Source organism: Poromitra crassiceps, assembly GCF_964638095.1.
Source record: "Poromitra crassiceps genome assembly, chromosome: 1".
Classification (NCBI taxonomy): domain Eukaryota; kingdom Metazoa; phylum Chordata; class Actinopteri; order Beryciformes; family Melamphaidae; genus Poromitra; species Poromitra crassiceps.
Genome location: NC_139623.1, coordinates 4085452 through 4105309, shown reverse-complemented (window position 1 = coordinate 4105309; position 19858 = coordinate 4085452). Strand labels below are relative to the sequence as shown.

The following is a 19858-nucleotide window of genomic DNA, read 5'->3' as shown; positions in this document are numbered from 1 at the left end:
TGTGTTTTGAGCACAGCTATAGGCAAAACATCTTTGTGCTCATCTCTCCAAATGGAGAGATGAGCTTACTGATGGACAGCCTCTCCCCCATGCACCTGATGGACTTTTACTCCCTCAACCAAGCCTGTCAGTCAGCTGCCTCCTACAAGGCTAGAAGTCTCTCACAACTATAAATATTTTAGCAGTGACAGGCTCAGAACACCACTGAAGTATTTGTGCTTACAGTGTACTGTATATAGACTGTTTTCACCAGAGCGCAACCCCACAGCACTTCCTTTTTCTCAGCATTCGGCAAACTGCAGAAATATTCACTCGACATCGTTACTTTTGTTTTCGCTGCTCAGCTGTATAGACGGTTTTCACGGAATGGTCAGTCCTGCACTTGAATGTTTTTTTTTCTTTTATGTCCATAGCAAACACTGCAACAGGAAGTGAGCGGCGGTTCAATTTAGAATGTTTTTGTTGTCAGGTTAAAACCGTCTATACACATTAACCACTGTAGTTAGGGATACAACAATAACTTTCAGAACTAATCATGATTTGAACTTCTCTAAAACTGTAACTACTAGTTTAGCTATCCTACTATATCAGTGATGTAAATAGGTCTGCATCCTGCATCCCTGATGTATTAAAATATGAAAGGAAACTTACTATCATTGCTTCTGCGGGATGCACGCTATTTCCCCCCCATTTCTTGTTTAGCTGACCCATGATAGCGAGGCAGTTCTATGAAGTGATGGCGTTTTTTCATGAAGTGATGGCGAATGCGAGTAATGACGTAGTAGCAAGGGCTCTATATACCACCACCACCGCTTATGTGATTGGCTCAGCGGATGAGGAGAGACAGATGTCCTTATCTGATCGGATATTGGTAAATGGAGAAGGGCAGTTGTGATGTCACTCGAGCAATTGTGAGTAGGGATGGGAATCGAGAACCGGTTCTTGTTGAGAACCGGGTCCCAGTGGATCGATTCCTTGGAATCGTTAGCCAACGTCCTGAACGATTCCACTATCGATTCCATGCGCGATGACGTCACACGCTGCGACACGCACGCAACGCAGCCTTGTTTTGTTTCCAGCCACCATGGCTCTAGGCAGAAGCAAAACGATGACCACAGTGCCACTTGCAATGCTTGCAAAACCTCTATTTCGTCAAAGGGGGGAAATACTAGCAATATGCAGAAACATTTGTCCACACAGCATGCAATAATTTTGGAGGAATGTCACGTTTTTGATGTGCTACGGAGTGACGATAACATGGCTAACAGCAGCGCGGCTACAGCAGCTAACGTTAGCGCGTCATCTGTTAATATGGAGAGTAAACTCCTCCAGACCCTGTCTATTGTGTAAACCAGATTTCACCAATACTCCATTTCCATCCATTTAATTGAGAGGATGATGACGTTCAGAGTCAGACTGGTTCAGGGGCTGGTAGTCGCTTTGGGTCAGAGGCTGCAGCGAGTACTTCTTGTGCAGCTCTAGGCTAGAGCCTCTAGCCCCTCCATTCACCCAGGCAGCTGGGAAGAGTAAAATGACCGAGGCGAGGGTAAACGAATGTCCCCGAGCAGTGACTAAGTTTGTCTGACATGCCAGCTAAAGTAAAATGTCCAAAGTTGCATGTTGTCATTCTAACCACTAGTTCTGTTTCATTCATTCCCACTATATATTTTCTATGGGGAGATGACAAAGATGCTCAACCCAAAATACAAACCCCCAAACAGAGCCAGTTTAACAGACACACTGATCCCTGCTTGGTATGGGATTGAAAAGAGCAATCTGATCTCAGAGCTGAATAATAATACATAATTATAATAATAATAATCTAAAAGAAAATTAATGTTAATAAACCCGTTTGTACTCTTTTTTTTTTCCCCTTGCCCAATGAGAATCGATAAGAGAATCGATAAGGAATCGGATCGATAAGCAGAATCGAAAATGGAATCGGAATCGCTAAAATCTTATCAATTCCCATCCCTAATTGTGAGGTCATCAGTGATGTCACTCGAGCAATTGTGATGTCATCAGTGATGTCACTAAGGACTTACACACCCTGAATGACAAGGGGCGTGTACAGCATGGGGTGCACTAAATTATGCTGTAGAAGTCAGTCTTCGTGATTGAAATATAGTCAAGACCACACACACACATATATATATATATATATATATATATATATATATATATATATATATATATATATATATATATATATATATATAAGCTGTTAAAATATATATAACTGGGAAAAATAAATAAAATAAAACACACAAAAACAGTTCATGTATTAGTTATGTAAGTACTGTTGTAAAGTAGTAGCCTATCAACCAATTACAAGCATACAACATCAAACACAATTTAAACACTACAGTTTTCCCTACGTACTCAAATGACCACCTGTAGGTCCTGGGGACTCGCTGCATTGAAAACCTATTTACATCACTGCTAAATGGTATGCTGTTGGTTGATTTATGGATACATATGACAATGTGTAAATGCTGGGTATCGAACAACCCTACTACATACCATACATACATACATACCATATATCGGATGATATATGTTCTATATAATGTCGTATATTAAGGTTGATGGAGATTTGTAAACTCTGGAACTACCTGCCAATTCAGTGTCCTCCTTTTATGAACACCTTTAAATACACTTGAACTATTAGTCTAGCCTGCTTTTATTGTTTTAATTGTTGCATTATGTGCATTTTCCCTTATGTGCTTTATAAATAGATATGATCATTATAAAAACTATTTTTACGTTTGCAGTGCTTATGTAGGCCTGTGGATTTGTGAATAATTGTGTGTTATTTCATCTGTGTGTGTGTGTGTGTGTGTGTGTGTGTTTCAGATTATTAACGACTGCCATGAGGGTGTGAAGGACGGACAGGCTGAGGTAGAGACTGAGATAGAGGCAGAGGTTGATCATCGGCACCAGTGTTACTACTGTAACCAGATGTGTGAGAACGCCAACTCACTGCGACGCCACTGCAGGCAAGCCCACGGCAAGGAGCGATGCCACGTCTGCAGCGTCTGCAGCAAGGCTTTCAAGAGAGCTACACACCTGAAGGTATGAACACACACTTGTACAGAGCAGGCATGGGTTCAGCTGTTGTGTTTTTGAATTGAAGCTGCCGATGTCTGATGTTGGATTATGTCAATTCAGTATTTTACCCTGGATTTTATTCTTGTTATGGTGAAAAATCTTTTGAAACAGCATTTAGAGCACGAGACACTGAAGTTACACCAATTCTCTAGTGAGGAATTATTAGCTATTATTAGCTATTCGATATCATGTTTTTGGAAGAGCAAGTGGAAGGAATGAACTCTCAAGAAACTCTCTCATGCTTTATCATCAGTGCATTCACTGGCTGGAAAATAATGGAAAATTAAAGCTGCAAGCAGCCTTGAACGGGCTCTCGCAGTTTGTGCACGTCTGGGTGTGTCGCAGACGCAGCGCAATCTGGGATACCCAGTCTCTATTTTTATTTGAAAAATAGACTCTGGGACAGCCCTCCCTTTTTCCCCAGCTTCCTGTACAGCGCGCCTCCTGCTCCATTGTATTGGAGAGAAGGCATTCATCTCTACAGCCGATATCTCCAAAACTCAGCAACTCACACCAAAACGATCAGCACAACAGCTGAGAGCGCGAAAATATGTATTTTGGATTTTAGAGTGAGGTGTCCCTTTTAAGGCTTATCTGACCACATTTGAGGTAGATCTGGTCAACCCTCTACAAACAATTAATCTAAGTGTAGAACATGTGATTTCCTGTTGCCAGTAGGCGGCGCTATGACTATAACCGAATATTAATATGCAGATGTGTTCAGGCATGGACACTTATCAAGCATGACAAGTTTGGAGCAGATTGGATAATGTGCCGTCGAGTTACAGCAACGCCGTGTGTCATGGCGAGACATCATTATTCGCTGTGTTGCCACGCCCACGCCGTTCAACGAAAACCTTTGATCACTTTTCATCATTAGGGGCTCTTGTATTATGCTGTGCAAGGTTGGAGCGGATCCGAGGAGGAGGAGTTGGTTATAATACGACCCTTGGGAATGGCTGAAACTTCCTGTTCGGTTTAGGTCATGGCATCAAGATCTTTTTTTGTCAGACTGGACATGATGATACATGTGCCCCGCAAATTTCGCACATGTACGTTAAACGTACAGCGAGGCTACTCTGTTTAATTTTTCTAGGGGGCACTATCGAGCCACACCCATGCCCAAGACCCATAAGATATTACATTTTTCACCACTTCTGAGGCATGTGCAAAGTTTCACAACTTTCCGAGCATGTTTAGCCCCTCAAAACTGTGCTCGAACAATAAGAATAATGAAAATCCGTACAAAAACAATAGGCCCTTCGCACTGCTCGGTGCTCGGGCCCTAATAATAGATATTTCATACAGTTTGTGAGGAAAGAGAAAAGTTTAAAGCTAACAACTTCTCTTTAACTTCTATCTCATTTCAAGGAAAGGAATGGCATTTCATCAAGTGGGCTTTTAAATGGACTCTCCTAAATGGACCCTCCTGAACTTTCACAACAAAACAAAACACTCAGAGGCACCCCCCCATTTTACTGCTGCATTTATGGAGATCCTCCTCAATAGCACAGCACCATTCAAGCACGTACACACAGAGAGCTTTCAGATTGGAAGCTTCATATCTGGGTTTATACACGCTAACGCTGCAAACTCATGCCTGATAACCCAAGATAACAGATATCATTATATTCTGTCCCAAGGTTCCAGTGAACGCCATTGTAGTCTGCGGATAAGAATGAGAGGACAGATGCATATTAAGAGTAAGGGGCACATTGGGATCCCGTAAAGCTCACATGGATTATTCTGAGTGAGACACACATGCTATGACACTTGAGTTTGACTGTCAGTCACAATGAGTGAGACACACATGCTATGACACTTGAGTTTGACTGTCAGACACACATGCTATGACACTTGAGTTTGACTGTCAGACACACATGCTATGACACTTAGTTTGACTGTCAGACACACATGCTATGACACTTGAGTTTGACGGTCAGTCACAATGACGGCAATACACGATCCCAAGTCCTCATCTCATTTACAGAATTAAACGCTCCGCTGCATCATGTGAGCCCATCCGGAACTAAATAAGAGCTGCTTCATTGTTAATAACCAACTCTAGACCTGCTAGCTTGAATAATCCTTGTTTCTTTATCTTTCTCCACCATGTGTCATCTAACTATAAATGGAGGACTGTCTGTATGTATGTATGCATCTAGGTATGTATGATTGTTTGTCCTTCACATATCTCGAGAACCGTTCATCCAATCGACTTGACACTTGACGAGTGTGTTCCTGGCAAGCTGAAAGTGTGCTAGGGTGCTATAGCCATGGTTATCTGTCAATATTTGCTCGGTATCTCACTATGGTGCCTGGTGCCGGGATTTGGCTGTGGTTCTAGATGGGCTCAACAGGCCCCCTTTCGAGCCCATCTTTAAAGACTGCTGTTGATGGCTCTAGCTTTAGCCAATAGAGTCAGCGATTTACGTGCTTGGTCTTGATCCACCGCTCGTGCACTCAGTTCCCTCCAGGGGTGACTCTGATCCCTAATGCAGCCTCTGTGCCTAAGGTTATGGGCTTGTGTTCCCCTATTCATCTGGTAGGCTTCACTCCTTCTTCCGAGGAGCAACAGGCTAAAAGATTATTGGCTCATTTCCACCACATATAACAGCACAGTACAGCTCTACTCGATCTGGTCTTACTCGGCTGTATTTGATATAGACTGTTTCCATAGCAAGTTTACTCGCCTCCGCCCACACCTGGTCGTCATAGCGACCGCATATCTGCCCTCCGCTCGTAGCCGAATATAACGTTAAAATTAAATCCATACACGGAACTTTTAAACTGATTATGAAATACTGGTGCCTCTAAATGACCTACAGTGTACATGGGCAAATGTGACAATCGGCTAGGAGAATGGATATCCCATGCATGCACTGCGCGGGGGACGGGAGAGGCGCTACGGGGAGAACCCCAGCGGCAACTCACCAGGCAAGACCACGGCTTCACTAAAGCCCTGCCTGCGGCCTAGCGGAGCCAACTACAAAGGACTTCCCGAGGAGCGGACTTTTTCTCTCTCAAAACAATTGAAAACCACCGTCATGTTAAAGCTGAGCAAGGAGATCGATTTTATTTCACCAGAGCCGAAGGCAGCAACACAAAACAAATAACTTCTGGAAATAACAGAAGAGAAGGTAAGCCCCACTAAACTGGTATCCAGCATTGACAGTAGATGCCTACAGTAAACACGATTCTGCCTGACCAATCAGTCGTCTGCAGTGTTTTCACGTCACCGTATGGTACCGGGTCCACAGCCCTAGAACCTCAACAGAGCAGGGACCAAAAGCAGCACGGCTCAACCCGGGCTGTCCACGTTTTTGATCGGTGGAATGAGACTAAAAAGTGAGACGAGCTGTGCGGGGCCGCGTTGATACCAGCGGTAAAAATGGGCCATATGCCTACTCCGTGCCTTGTGCAAGCAACGCCTTTTCACATTGGGTTGTGGAGGCTTTTACCTTGGCTTACATGTATTCGAGTCCGGGCACACAGCCACGACAGGGTGAATTGGTGCGTACTCTACTTGTGGGATGTCTTCATCCTGGGCCTTTTTCAGAGGAGTTGGATTTGGACCTTGCTTTGCACTTTTGTTCGGTTCTATAGACTGGATGTCTCAGCCCTGCTCGACCATCTGTTATGCTGTGCTGGAAAACTCAACACCAAAGGAGGATCTCAGTACTGTAGGTCCAGTCGCACAAACATGTAAATCCACTGCATTCAGTTAAAGGGGAAAAGTGTCATTCATTACTCCAGATCTCCATCAGAGTCCACATGGCAAAACCATCCAGACGCTCCACTCCAAATACAGTACTGTCTGTGCCTCTCATGCGTGTGGCTGAGGTCTGTGCCTCTCATGCGTGTGGCTGAGGGCTTTAACCAGAAGTTTTGCCTCACATGCGTGTGGCTGAGGGCTTTAACCAGAGGTTCTGCCTCTCATGCGTGTGGCTGAGGGCTTTAACCAGAAGTTCTGCCTCTCATGCGTGTGGCTGAGGGCTTTAACCAGAAGTTCTGCCTCTCATGCGTGTGGCTGAGGGCTTTAACCAGAAGTTCTGCCTCTCGGTTTAACCAGAAGTTCTGCCTCTCATGCGTGTGGCTGAGGGCTTTAACCAGAAGTTCTTCCTCTCATGCGTGTGGCTGAGGGCTTTAACCAGAAGTTCTGCCTCTCATGCGTGTGGCTGAGGGCTTTAACCAGAAGTTCTGCCTCTCATGCGTGTGGCTGAGGGCTTTAACCAGAAGTTCTGCCTCTCATGCGTGTGGCTGAGGGCTTTAACCAGAAGTTCTGCCTCTCATGCGTGTGGCTGAGGGCTTTAACCAGAAGTTCTGCCTCTCATGCGTGTGGCTGAGGGCTTTAACCAGAAGTTTGCACCCAAACATTTCCTACATGTGCTCCTTGTCCCATTCACAGGATTCCTTCAGTCAGCTTCTGTTACGTGGGCGTGTCTGTGCTTGATTGTTCCTCTCCAGGCCCTCCCCCCTGTGCTGTGGCACCTGTGCAGGAGAGCACAGGTGTACTCACTCTGCCAATCAGAGGCTGCAGCTTAAAACCATGGAGAGACAGACAGTCAGCCCCAGTGGGCCATCCTGACAGCTTGGTGCTGTGTGTTGGTGTATACCAAATCCTGACAGCTTGGTGCTGTGTGTTGGTGTATACTAAATCCTGACAGCTTGGTGCTGTGTGTTGGTGTATACTAAATCCTGACAGCTTGGTGCTGTGTGTTGGTGTATACTAAATCCTGACAGCTTGGTGCTGTGTGTTGGTGTATACTAAATCCTGACAGCTTGGTGCTGTGTGTTGGTGTATACTAAATCCTGACAGCTTGGTGCTGTGTGTTGGTGTATACTAAATCCTGACAGCTTGGTGCTGTGTGTTGGTGTATACTAAATCCTGACAGCTTGGTGCTGTGTGTTGGTGTATACTAAATCCTGACAGCTTAGTGCTGTGTGTTGGTGTATACCAAATCCTGACAGCTTGGTGCTGTGTGTTGGGGCTTCCCAAACCGTGTTGCCTACCGGTAACCTTGACTCTCTCTGAGAGTGTGACCTTTACCCTGTTTGGGTGTGTTTCTTCAGTTTAGTTTGCTCCTTGGTTGCGGGTTCAATCCCCAGCTGTGTTTAAGCCAACAAACCTATTTGTGATTTGTATTGATTGATTGATTGATTTTATTCAATGTTTGGATGAATACATGGGACATAAAATACATGCAGCCATCAACATCAAGGATAAAAACACAATAAAGTCCGAGGACTTGTTTTCATTGTGGTCCTTGGTCTCAGACATACAGTTCAAACAACATAAAAACAGACATTTATACATAAAAATACATACCGTCCTTTATGAAAAATTTTACCTACTTAAAAACTAAAAACAGATTTATCAAAAGCAATATAAAATTAAATAAAAGAACCAATCCTAAAAATAACATGCAATTAAAAAACTTAAAACCATCAGACTGTCTAAAATAAATTAAGAATACATTTATATTTACCCTGATGTGCAATTGGCCATAAGCCAGTTTTTTAGGGTGAACTTACAGTAAAAGTGCTCAAGGAGTTAGTCAGCTTCAGGCTATCAGGTAGGCCGTTCCACAGCAGAGCTGCTGAGTATAGAAAGGAGTTTTTAACCATGCAGCTCTTGAATTTGACAGGGACAATGTTGTGGGAGCTTCCTCTGGTGGAGTAGCTGTGAACATCACTGACCTTGGTGAAGTATTTTTGGAGGTATTTAGGGACCGCATTGTGCATGATTTTGTGGACCAAGCACAACTTTATCTGTCTAACTCTCTCCTCCACTCTGAGCCACTTGAGGCTGGAGAAGTGTTCCGGGAGAAGGTGAGTCCTGGGGTGGAGAGAGAGTAGCAGCCTTGCTAGTTTATTTTGGGATGTCTGAAGTTTATTTTTGAGGGCCTTAGTAATGCCAGTGTACCAGGAGGTACAAGCATAATCAAAGTGGTATTGGATAAGAGCGCCCGCCAGTATTAGTAGTGTGCTTTTGTCTAGAAAAGAGGAAAGTCTAGCCAGAAATTTCGTTTTTTGGTTTACTTTGGAGATGGTTTTTGAAGCCATACTCTCACCGGATATTTTATTATCCAGGATGCATCCGAGATAAGTTACTTCCTCTTTGTTTTCAACAGAGATGTTGCCGACTACAATGTTGAAACCGGGGGATTTTTTGAGTTTGGCATTTGAACCAAAGAGAATTGATTCAGTTTTACCGAGGTGAAGTGATAGCTTGTTGTCTGCCAGCCATGTGCTGACGTTCTGGAGTTCATTGCTGAGGATTTGTTCGACCTGCGCTTTCTCTTTGTGGGAGACCAGGAGGGCCGAGTCGTCTGCAAATAGAAACAGGTTACAGTCACATGCTGACTTCATATAATTTACATAGATTAAAAAGAAAAGTGGTCCTAATATGCTTCCTTGGGGCACCCCGCAGCGTAGGGGCAGAGGGGAGGACAGGGTGCCGTTCACCTCAGTAACCTGCTCTCTGCCCCTCAGGTAGGACCCCACCCATTTCAGGGAGGTGCTGCTGAAACCCAAGGCCCGAGCTTATACAGGAGGATGTTGTGGTTCACTGTATCAAAGGCCTTCTGGAGGTCCAGCATGACCATCCCACAGTACTTACCAAAGTCTACTTCTTGTCTGATGTAATCGTTTAGGTAGAGTAAACACAGGAATCCGTTGAATGTGATTTCCTGAAGCCAGATTGGAATTCATATAGTAGATTATGAGATGATAAATAACTGTCTATTTGATCATTTGTACCTTTTTTATTTAGCCTTATTTTAGTAATAAAACCTGATTATTGTGAATGATCTCTGTCTCCTTTGTCCCCCGGTTTGCTGTGTTTTTATATGTTACATCCTTTCTCCCCCGGTTCACTTGGGAACGTAACAGCTTCCATCACGGGAAATGATTCCAGGAGCCCGCCCTCTCAAGCTCCCAGCCAATCACAGCCCAAAACATTCTAAAGCGCCCAAATTGCTTATCCGTTCACCAAAATGGGGACGTTATGACTTTACATTTATTTGACCAATGGTAGCTCCTAAATAACTTGACATAAACACCATGACCGTCACAGCTGCCATTTTGTGTCTAAAAGGCAGGGTAAACACAGGTGCAACCAAGACATTAATGAGGGCCCCAGCACTGGAACACCTAATGGTTTGTAAGTTGGAAAACATCATTAATGTTTTGGTTGCACCTGTGTTTACCCCCCCCCCCCCCCCCCCCTTTTTTTTGACGCAAAATGGCTGCTGTGAAAAAGGTTAATTAGCCAAATTTGATGGATCTTTCCATTTTTGGGATGAGAGAGATCAACACAGTCTTTATCTCAGAATGGAAGTGTCCTTTTACAATAGTGGATCTAGTTTTTTCCAGACTTAGTGGTCCAAGTATGGTCCTTGAGTAAATTTAGGAGGAATTCTATTGATGCCTGGAGCTTTCTCTCCATCTCCAAGAGTGTACTTTCAATGGGGTGATGTTTCTTGACCCGTACTCACTGTCAGGATGGGTCTAGGAGCCAATGCATCACCAAAGTTGCAGTGCCGCACATCATCATATTCCTAGTGGGAATGTCCAGTGTCTAGACGCATACGACACAAGACATCTTTTCCCTGTATTCCGGGGATCTCCCTCGTTTGGGCTTGAGTTCCGTGGAGTTGTGCATACCGCCATGCGTGCGCAACTACCCCTGTGACGTTGGCTGTAAAAGGGTCTAGAGGAAGTGGCTCATCTCCAATAAACATGTTTCCTCCTCAGAATGTTTGGGTAGATTGAGCTCATTTAAATATTAGAAGCAGGCACGGGTATAAGTCAAAGATCAGATAATGTAATGAATTTCAGCGGGGTCGAAGGTCAACCCTTTGGTGGGGGAGGAAATTAGTTGTATTTATGATTATCTATTTTCAGCTTGCCTAAGCTGTTTTGCAGTTAACAATTAGGTCTGCTTCCTTGCAAATCATATTGTTTTGCTTTTAAGAGTAAAATGTACTCTTTGCATAATGAATTCAGCTCTAGGTCTCATCTTGAGGTCATTCAGTTCTAGTGTCTGCCTTGAGCTCTGTCTCTTTCTCTGTTGAGAAGCTGGATTTCAGAGTTTGCTAACATATGGTGAAATCTGGTATTTTTGACCTGCATGCAAAGGTTAATCAAAACAAAAGAGGAAGATTAGAGCAATAAATTATTCCTTCCTGATTCGCAGTTTGCACACATCTGGCATTAAAAAGCGTCCTCATCTCATTTACAGAATACATGTTTCTATATTTTATTATCCCAGAGCCCATCTGGAACTAAGTAAAAGCTGCATGGTACAGTGTTTGTCTCCTAAACTGCATGAAAGATGGAGCTGCTGATTGAAAGTGACCAAGCTTGGCTCCTCTCTGTCTAGGCTCCAAATGGTCCAAAATGCGGCTGCTAGACTGTAATACTTCTACTTATGTGAAGTCAGAAAGCATTTATTAAGTACCGGTAAGTTTATTTTATTTTGACATCACAGAAGCATTAGAACTGCGACATACATTACAGTAAGGACCAAATGCACTGTGTTTAGTGTTTGTAGCGGAACGCTAATTTACAACACCTGTCCACAGGAGGCTTTTACATTAAAGTACACCCAGACATGCATACCCAAAAATACAACCTACAATACAAAACACAAAAGTACATACAAAAATACATTGACAAGGACGTACACAGAAATACAAACATAAATACACAGACTACCAACAGAGGTCTACAGGGGTATTATGTGTGAGAACAATGTTGTTTCTCTTTTAACCATGACTTAAGATGTTGCATTTTCAGCTCAGTAGGTAGACAGTTCCATAGTTTTGCTCCTCCGGACATTTTTTTTTTGTCCAAATGAAGTTTTGCACAAAACAGTCACTGTTTATAAAAGTTTTGTTTTGATTAACCCTTACATGCAGGCCAAAAAGACCAGACAAGTTCACCATATGTTAGAGAACTCTCTGAAAAGCAGCTTCAAGAGACTAGAACTGAATGACCTCATGAGACATAGAGCTAAATTAATTATGCAAAAGAGTAAAACAACAATGTTATTTGCAAGGTAGCAGACCAAGTTGTTTACTGGCAATACAGCTTATCATCAATACAACTTGCTGTCAGGGATGTGTGGTGAAATTCAATTCAATTATACTGTATTGCCGACAATGAGGAAATTTGTCTTTGGCTTCACAGGTTTGTTTGAGCACATAAAAGTCACAATACATGCAGCAAACACGGACACCAGAGCACAACAAACGGCACAATATACAATATATACAACAGAACAGAAATGTGCACAGTACAGACAACAAGAATGGACATGGTTCCAATGTCGATGATGTTTATGAATTTAGCTGAGTTATTGCATTTGGTATCAACGATTTTTTGTAAATGTTCTTGGTTGCTGCACGGACTCTATAGCGTCTTCCCGTCAGTAAAAACAGCAAAACACTGATTCCCCCCGTAATAAATCTATTGATGCTGCCAAAACCATTTTAATATTTCTTATCATCCAAAAATGCCAAAACTAACAAATTCCAACTTAATCATTAATTGTCATGATTTTGTTTGTTTGTTTATTTATTTAAGAAAAGGGACAATGCACATTAATTAACATGAGCACGTGAGTCCATCATGTAAATGTGCCAGATTTAGCCATAGGCTCATTTTCATCTGCAGTCCCTGGCAGGTTGATGTTATATGTGAAACATTACCAAACACATGCAATAGTACAGAAGACATAAGTAGACAAGAGGATATAAAAGAAGAAAAGCACAAGCAGATTAATAGCATATAAAAAGAACATGCATGAGCACATATCATTTTAGTTGTTGCTCTAATTAAATGATCAAATTCACAGGCCAACACAACAAAATTATTACCGGTATTACTAATTTATCTTTAAAACTGCTGGGCCTCATCTAAAATCTAAAGGCAACATCTGACTCCTCCTCGCTAACTAATGAGGAGCCATGGGACCCCCGAGGACAAGTAAGTATGTTTTTTCTTTCTGATTTTCTCCTCAAATTGTACTTGGCCAATTTCCCCCTGCTACCGTGGTCGCTACTCCACCCTCTGCTGATCTCGGGAGAGCCATAGACTAGCACCATGCTTCCTCCGACACATGCGCAGTTGCCAGCTGCTTCTTTTCAGCTGACAGCAGGGAGCTTCAACTAGCAGGACGTAGCACGTGGGAGGATCCCGCTATTCCCACCAGTTCCCTTCCGTCCAGTGGTGTAGTCTACCTTTTTTCAGAGGGTATACTGTGTATACTGTGAGGGCTTCATCTTGCTTCTTCGGTCGCTATTCTGTCTCCTGAAGATTTGTTTGCCGACGGGGAGAAAGCCCCACGTGATAGCCACCCGTCAATCTCTCTCTCTCTCTCTCTCTCTCTGCTCAACGCTGTAACACCGTTTTATTTTGAAATTCAGTTGACTTTGCCATTTCCCGCGGATATTGTCGCGTTTTTCTTTCCTGGCTTGACAGAAAAAGTCTGCCTTCACGCGCCTTGTCGGCTTGAAAATAGAACTCATGTAAAAATCGGCGCAGCTCAGGCGAGGCGTGGGTACACAGAAGGTTCACGTTGAGGCGCCCTGTGTACACAGCCTCATTGACTAAAAAGGACGCCTTTAAAAGCGTGGGTAAAGGCAATGCTTGGGTGCTGTGTGTGAACGTAGGGTAACACACAGAGCGCACAGGGTGAATTTTATGAATGGAAATTGAAAACGATACGTATCATAGCGCATTTCCCAGTGCGCCAACGCAAATCTGAGTAATTTCGCAGTGTGTAGATTGCGTCTACCTGCGTTGCACGTAGACTACACCACTGCTTCCGTCCCGAACAGGTGCCCCCGACCGACCAGAGGAGGCGCTAGTGCAGCGACCAGGACACATAGCCCCAATCCGGCTTCCCACCCGCAGACACAGATAATCATGCCTGTATGAATGCCCGACCAAGCCGGAGGTAACACGGGGAGTAAAGCCTGGATTATGCTTGACGCTTTGGCCGGCCGCACGGAAATGAGAGACACGGAATCCTGACGATGAAACGTGTGGAGCTTTTATACTCTGTGGGTTTCTGCAGGCGGAATTGAGCGCGAGTCTTGAAAACTCCACTTTGTCCGCCCAGCCGCGTCCGCGTCCGCGTAGTTACAAAATTCGGCGTGCGCACAGCCGGTCGAAAACCGTCCGCACGGAGCCTTGCGGAGGGGCGTGTCTGCTGATTTGATGTCACTTTTCCGCGCGGACACTCGCGTTCCTCGCTGATGCGGAAAGCATAATGAGACCCTAAGGAAGGAAGGAAGTACATTTTATTTATAAAGGGTACAAAGTAACATTACAAAATAGGAAGTTAACAACAGAATAGATAAAAAAAAACAGTAAAACTACCCAGAGAGTATAAACAGAGGTCAGATACACAAACAATGTAAACAACAGGAGCAAAAACAATAAAAGATACACAGCAGGCAATCACACGTTACCGGACAAAGTGCTTATGAAACAGGTGAGTTTTTAACAGCTTCCTGAAACTGTCGACTGCTTCAGCGGTTTTTATGGAAGGCGGTTCCAGAGGGAGGGGGCAACGAATGAAAAAGCATTGTCCCCTATGGTTATAAGTTTTTGGAACAGCTAGAAGGACCTCAGTGATCTAACTGTGGCCAGGGGACACAATCATTCTGACATGTGAGGTCTCTAGACCATATTTCAAGCAGAAGGCCATTCGTGCATAATCTAATCCGATCACCCCTGACGTCAGTCAAGTTCTAGTATGACGTGGTCAGTCAAAGTCTTAGTATGACGTCTGTAATGACGTCAGATATGACGTCAGTTAATCCTCATATATATAGCAAGGGTTCTACGTCACCTCTCTCTCTCTGGCCGATCATAACAGCAGCTAGCTTCACGGCAGTCCATCTCCCCTGAAGCCGTCCTCTGAAGCGTTGTTTTGCCCCACCCACCTCCCCAGTCCGCCACCAACGAGTCGTGACTCCTGATCCCCCACGGGGGGGGGGATCTCCTAGCCTATGCAGATGCCCTCCTCTTGCCTCAAGAGCAGCGCCACTGGCTAATGGAGTCATGCGCCAAAGTATTTGCCATGCATGCCGATTGCTAAATAAAGTTTGTTAAATCCTACCAACTGGCCTCTCATGATTGAAATAAACTAAGGCCATCCCGTGCAGTGCTTTATAAGTAATTAAGATCATTTTAAAATCAATTCTGCATTCTATGGGTAAGCAGTGTATATTGAATAACACTGGTGTGATATGTGACCTACGTGATGTGTTGTTAATTACAGAATGAATCTAAATAAGTCCTAATGATTTTTTTTTGTCATTATTGAATGAATACAATTTATGTCTGATAGAATAAGAGGATACCCCCTCCCTCCCTCCCACACACACACACTCTCTGACACAAATTCCATTTACAGTATATGGAAATGCACAGTGGAGTGCACTCTTATGCTGCGTTCGTCTATGGCCTGAGGTGGCAAGTGGCAAACGTGTCATCTTCGACCTACGTGCATTCGAGCTTCAAGGCTTCAAGTCACATAACCATGGATGTTAATAGCATCTAAGCTAACAGCTAATAACAACATTAACATTTAATTGTATGGGTTGAACCAACTATTGTATTGGTATGCTGATTCGTCTGAAAGCTTACTATTGTGAAAAGAAAAGAAAAATGTGCCAAAGATGTCTTTTTAAATTCATACAGTCGTGGGTGGCCATGTTGAAATTATGCCAAATGGGAGCAACTAGGGGTTAAGAAATCATACCTGAGTTTGTGAGAAGGAACTCCAAATTAACTTGGCATTTTATTTTATTTTTGCTACTAGCAAGTAGCAATTTGCGACCTCCCAAGTTATAAACATTTATGGACTATGCGTCTTCCAATAGAGTTGATTGATTGATTGACCCTTTTCTTCTTCATCCATAGGACCATGAACGAGTCCACCAGCCAGGCCCATCGCCCAGCTCCCAGAAACCCAGAGTCTTCAACTGCTCCTCCTGTGTCAAGGCCTTCGCCAAGCGCAGCCAGCTGGAGAGACACAACCGAACACACACAGGTAGGTTTATATAGATGGTTTTAACTTGACAACAAAAACATTCTAAATTGAACCCCAGCTCACTTCCTGTTGCAGTGTTTGCTATGTCAAGTCAAGTCAGCATTATTTATAGAGCACATTTACAACGACAAATAGCAGACCAAAGTGCTTCACAGATAAAAACACTAAAATATAGAAAAAACAAGTACAAAATACACTGCTACCGAGCAAGGTGCAATATAATATATACGGTAGATATATATATTATATATCTATATATTATATATTATGTTGCATATATAATGCAACAAATACAAGTAATAAAATAAACCAAAATAACAACAATTTAGGTTGCCAGGAGGCAGGCTCAACTCCGGTGGAAGGCCAGGGAGAAAGAAAGGTGCGTCTTGAGCAGGGATTTAAAAGCCTCTAGGTTCTGGGCTGATCTAATATGGAGGGGAAGGCTATTCCAGAGCCTAGGGGCTGCTGTTGCAAAGGCTCTGTCCCCTCTAGTCTTAAGCCTGGTCCTGGGCACCTCCAGCAGCAGCTGGTCAGGTGACCTTAAGGCTCTGGATGGGGTATGGTGGGGCAGGAGCTCGGCGAGGTATGGTGGTGCCAGCCCGTTTAGTGCTTTAAAAACAGTCAGCTATGGACAGAAAAGAAAACGAAACATTAAAGTGGAGGACTGACCATTCTGTGAAAACTGTCTATAATGGGCTTGCCTAGTAGATGTCCAAATAAAAAGCACAGGTTTGCGGTGTGTGTAAGGAAATGTGTAATGAAGCAGTTGTGAATGTTGGCTACGTGTTTATTAAACTTGTAATACGTCTTTGATAAATGTGCTATGTTAACTTCATGAGAGAACAGTTTGTACTGTTGCTGTTGCTGTAGTGTTATTGAGGTCAGAAGTTGTGAATATCAGATTAAGATTGAACTTGAATCTCCATTGCTGCATGTATGCTGTTGATTTTATATACATCAAGGCAGCAGCTGTTGGCCAGCGTAACAATAACTAGCTTAATAAATTGATTAGGTTCATTTTGTCTTCTTTTAAATTATGTTTTTAACACATTGAGTGCCAGCCATTTTTTCAATCCTGTAGGTAAGTTGTGCCAGGTTTTTTTTTGAGGATTCTGGCTCATTTTACAAGAGCCGAGGATTATTTTCTGTTAAGAATTCGTGAACACCAATCATCTAAAAATAACTAATAGAATGTGTGCTTTCTCTGTCTAAAAGAGTTAGTTTGCAGAGTTAGTAGTTATGTAGATATTAGCCGTTGAGTACAGCATGGTTTCAGAGATTTTCAGAGAGTTTGGAGATAAATGGATTTTTAGAACCACCTCACATGCCTGTGATTATGGGTGCCCTTGTCTCCCACTCTGTGCGCTCTCTCTCTCTCTCTCTCTCTCTCTCTCTCTCTCTCTCTCTCCTCTCTCTCTCTCTCTCTCTCTCTCTCTGAGAGGAGAGAGAGAGAGGGAGAGAGCGAGAGGGAGAGTTGCTTCAACTCCTCCCTCCGTGGGCGTTCTTCTTGGCTGCAGCGGCCGTCACAAGCTTGTCACCAGTCTCAGTGCTTTGCTGCTGTCCTGTGCCTGTGGCTGCGCGGCCGCTGTTTGAGGAAGTTGGGATGGACTCGCTCGCTTCTTGGAGTTTTGGTTGAGAGAAGCTTTTGCGATTCTGGTCATATTTATGCTGCGTGTTTCAAAGTGTGTTCCACCTGTAATCTATTATGTAAATTTGCAATCCCGCATCGCCAGCAATCAGCGCGAAAACGAAAGCGTTTTCCCCCATCCATTTTCATGAGAATGGCTGGGGTGAGAATGGCGTGACAAGTAAAAAAAATGCTTGCCTTCCTCTAGTCAGGAGAGCACTGTCGCCACTTAGTGGTCGGTAAAATAGATTATACACATTCTCTTGCTCCAATAGTGATCTCGAAGATGTAAAAGGGGTTGATTGATGTCCCACCGTCAAAAAAAAAAAATGTTTATGTAAGACGAGATATCTCGGCTCTGGCACTCAAGCGTTGGATTATGTAAGACGAGATATCTCGGCTCTGGCACTCAACGTGTTAAAAACAGCTAAAAACATATTCAGAACGCACTCAAACTCTGCCAATATCCACAATGGGCCATAAGCAAAGGAAAACGACAAGCCACACAAAAGGACAATAAACAGAAAGAAAAGAAAACAAAGCAAAAACAGGAGACCGACAATAAAAGCAAGGGCACAACAACAATACCTTACATCAGAGGGATAACAGAACCTATACAGCGCATCATGAGAAAACACCACATCCACACAGCAATAAAACCCCACAGAAAACTCCGCCAATTACTAGTACACCCCAAAGACGCAATAGCACCGGACAAAAAATGCGATGTAATATATGAAATACCATGCCAATCTTGCAATAAAACATACATCGGAGAAACAGGGCGGTCATTCATCACCAGGAAAAAAGAACACAAAAACGAATGCGAGAAGGAGACAGCAGGATGATTCACAAGAACACAAAAAGAAAAAGCCGAACAAGAAAATAAGAAATCAGCTATCACAGATCACTGCAGAAGGAACAATCACATCATGGACTGGGACAAGGGCAGGATCATTACATCGGAGACCAATAAATTCAAAAGATGGATTAAGGAATCTATTGAGATCAGGAAGAGTGGGAGCAACACCATGAACCGGGACGAAGGAGCATACATGCTCTCGCACACCTGGGACACCATCCTCCACCGGCGGCACTGGGGCAGAGGTGGGGCGCGGCTGGGCCGGGAACCCTATGTTGACAGGTTTCCCGGCCCAACCAGCTGATAAGACACGTCATCACCAGGAATTCAGATGGCAGCTCTGAAGAAGGCTGTAGTTACAGCTGAAACCGTCAGCAGGTAAAATAACATCATACTAATTTGTCTGGAAATAAGAAAACTAAAAACAATAACTAGCTTACATGTAAAGCCTGCATTTAGTCAAATAAATACAGCCAAAACAAAGAAGCGTTTTCTAATATTTTCTTTACACATAGTTATCAATGCTAAAAACAGGTGAAACTAGAGGGGACTCGGTAGAGTGCATAACTCTACCAACTTTTCTCCAAAGTTTTGTGGTGTTACGTTTTTGGAAGGTGGGCGCACTTTTGTGATTGGCCATGCCCCCTTTTGACCAGGTTAATCAGTTCGTCCTTGGCCCATGACCAAGCTTTCTACAACGTTTTGTGGTGTTGCATGAATCCATTTGCAAGTTGGGCGCGTTTATGTGAGTAGCCACAGCCATTTCCACCCCCCTTTTTTCAGTTCTAAGTTACTCCATGACCTGCAATTCTACAAAGTTTCGCGCAAATAAGTTCAGGACATTTTGAGATATCCTGCAGACAAACAGGCAAAAACATAACCACCCGACCAACAACTCCGTTGGCGGAGGTTAGGGGCCCTATCTTCGTACAGGCGATATCCCCTATTTACTCTTGCGCACCTGTTTGCGCGTGCCTTAAGGCAGGGAAGATACCGGTCTGCCTTGCGCATTTGTCCAGGTGTTATGCCGAGTTTTGCACCCCCACCCGGCAGCATCCCCACCTCACGGGAGCATATTGTATTGATTTATACAGAAATGTAACTGTTTAAAAGTGATATAATTGTCTGGGTAGATGTGACCTCCCTGATTTCTAAGTTAAAACAGCCCCATTATTATGCAATTCTC

General features: G+C 43.6%; 1 protein-coding gene across 1 annotated transcript in view; it reads left to right on the top strand.

Annotated features, from left to right (window-relative positions):
- The window catches only part of znf236 (zinc finger protein 236), a gene marked incomplete at both ends in the record, with an annotated part of 185875 nt that overhangs the window by 143340 nt on the left and 22677 nt on the right, over positions 1 to 19858 (top strand). The window contains 2 exons of the mRNA XM_083637612.1: positions 2857 to 3075; positions 16054 to 16183. Of these exons, the coding sequence (XP_083493738.1) occupies positions 2857 to 3075; positions 16054 to 16183 (349 nt within the window). The remainder of the gene's footprint in view (positions 1 to 2856; positions 3076 to 16053; positions 16184 to 19858) is intronic.